Here is a 2,500-nt window from a genome sequence, read left to right as displayed (position 1 = left end):
CAGGACAGACAGGTAGGACAGGTCAGGTAGGACAGGACAGGTAGGTGCCTGTCCTGCAAACTGCAGAGAGAAACCTAACGTCTCCACAGGAGAGACGAGGTCAAACTGAATCCAAACTGAATCCTGGACTGGAATAAACTTGTTATTTTCCTGCTGACAGCTTTTCATCAGCAAGGAGCCACATTCAGCTCAGCCTGCTGTCGAGCCGAGGCTTCACACAGAGACAAACAGGCTGGACTGATATAAATGGGTATTAAAACATTAAATAGAATTGTCTATTACAGCAGCAGAACTGCTATAGACAGGACATCACAGGAAACTGTCTGTCTGTCTGCCTGTCTGTCTCTCTACCTACCAGTATGGAATGACAGTGTGTTGCCGTAGAAACCAGCTGACTCTCCCAGTCGGCTCCTCCCAGCTCTTCCTCTGGAGCCGCTGTCACCTGACTCCCGGTTCCCTGGGCAACCAGCTTGGCGGTGGTCGTCACGGCGGCACGTTGCTGAGCCAGGTAGCGATTGTACAGGTTAGCACCGTAGATGTCCGTCATCAGGTTGTCGCTAGGCAACGGGAGGAATCAGAATAAGAACAGCTTTGTGTTGTAATCTGGTGAGAACTCACATTAATTTCTGTGGTAACAAGTAACTTAACATGGTTTAAACTTATGTAATCAGTTATTAGTGACTTTTTCAAACTTGTATTTCATCATTTTCAAATGGTTACAATCTTAGTACAAATTAAAAAGAAAAAGAAAGTACGGCGCTACAGGACGTTAATAAAGCTCCTCAGGGTGACGTGAGGTTTCTCCTCAGGGTGACGTGAGGTTTCTCCTCAGGGTGACGTGAGGTTTCTCCTCAGGGTGACATGAGGTTTCTCCTCAGTGTGACGTGAGGTTTCTCCTCAGTGACGTGAGGTTTCTCCTCAGGGTGACGTGAGGTTTCTCCTCAGGGTGACATGAGGTTTCTCCTCAGTGACGTGAGGTTTCTCCTCAGGGTGACGTGAGGTTTCTCCTCAGGGTGACATGAGGTTTCTCCTCAGTGACGTGAGGTTTCTCCTCAGGGTGACATGAGGTTTCTCCTCAGTGACGTGAGGTTTCTCCTCAGGGTGACATGAGGTTTCTCCTCAGGGTGACGTGAGGTTTCTCCTCAGGGTGACGTGAGGTTTCTCCTCAGGGTGACGTGAGGTTTCTCCTCAGTGACATGAGGTTTCTCCTCAGGGTGACATGAGGTTTCTCCTCAGGCTGACATGAGGTTTCTCCTCAGTGACGTGAGGTTTCTCCTCAGGCTGACATGAGGTTTCTCCTCAGGGTGACATGAGGTTTCTCCTCAGGGTGACATGAGGTTTCTCCTCAGTGACGTGAGGTTTCTCCTCAGGCTGACATGAGGTTTCTCCTCAGGGTGACATGAGGTTTCTCCTCAGGCTGACATGAGGTTTCTCCTCAGGGTGACATGAGGTTTCTCCTCAGTGACATGAGGTTTCTCCTCAGGGTGACGTGAGGTTTCTCCTCAGGCTGACATGAGGTTTCTCCTCAGGGTGACATGAGGTTTCACCTCAGGGTGACGTGAGGTTTCTCCTCAGTGACATGAGGTTTCTCCTCAGTGACATGAGGTTTCACCTCAGGGTGACGTGAGGTTTCTCCTCAGTGACATGAGGTTTCATCTCAGGGTGACATGAGGTTTCTCCTCAGTGACATGAGGTTTCACCTCAGGGTGACATGAGGTTTCTCCTCAGTGACATGAGGTTTCTCCTCAGGGTGACATGAGGTTTCTCCTCAGTGACATGAGGTTTCACCTCAGGGTGACGTGAGGTTTCTCCTCAGTGACATGAGGTTTCTCCTCAGGGTGACATGAGGTTTCTCCTCAGTGACGTGAGGTTTCTCCTCAGGGTGACATGAGGTTTCTCCTCAGGGTGACATGAGGTTTCTCCTCAGGGTGACATGAGGTTTCTCCTCAGTGACATGAGGTTTCTCCTCAGGGTGACATGAGGTTTCTCCTCAGGGTGACATGAGGTTTCTCCTCAGGGTGACATGAGGTTTCTCCTCAGGGTTTCTCCTCAGGGTGACATGAGGTTTCTCCTCAGTGACATGAGGTTTCTCCTCAGGGTGACATGAGGTTTCTCCTCAGGGTGACATGAGGTTTCTCCTCAGGGTGACATGAGGTTTCTCCTCAGGGTGACATGAGGTTTCTCCTCAGGGTTTCTCCTCAGGGTGACGTGAGGTTTCTCCTCAGGGTGACATGAGGTTTCTCCTCAGTGACGTGAGGTTTCTCCTCAGGGTGACATGAGGTTTCTCCTCAGGGTGACATGAGGTTTCTCCTCAGTGACATGAGGTTTCTCCTCAGGGTGACATGAGGTTTCTCCTCAGTGACGTGAGGTTTCTCCTCAGGGTGACATGAGGTTTCTCCTCAGTGACGTGAGGTTTCTCCTCAGGGTGACATGAGGTTTCTCCTCAGTGACATGAGGTTTCTCCTCAGGGTGACGTGAGGTTTCTCCTGGTAAACAGACC

At 50.3% G+C, this 2,500-nt stretch overlaps 1 protein-coding gene across 1 annotated transcript in view; it reads right to left on the bottom strand.

Annotated features, from left to right (window-relative positions):
• Positions 1–2,500, bottom strand: part of LOC139925944 (haloacid dehalogenase-like hydrolase domain-containing 5) — a 15,893-nt gene that overhangs the window by 887 nt on the left and 12,506 nt on the right. Inside the window, exon 9 of the mRNA XM_078283633.1 lies at positions 356–557. Within this exon, the coding sequence (XP_078139759.1) occupies positions 356–557 (202 nt within the window). The remainder of the gene's footprint in view (positions 1–355; positions 558–2,500) is intronic.

The sequence above is a fragment of the Centroberyx gerrardi genome, chromosome 5 (assembly GCF_048128805.1).
Source record: "Centroberyx gerrardi isolate f3 chromosome 5, fCenGer3.hap1.cur.20231027, whole genome shotgun sequence".
In the NCBI taxonomy this organism is placed as follows: Eukaryota; Metazoa; Chordata; class Actinopteri; order Beryciformes; family Berycidae; genus Centroberyx; species Centroberyx gerrardi.
Note: the sequence above shows the minus strand (reverse complement) of the source record. Positions and strands in the feature narration are given on the sequence as shown.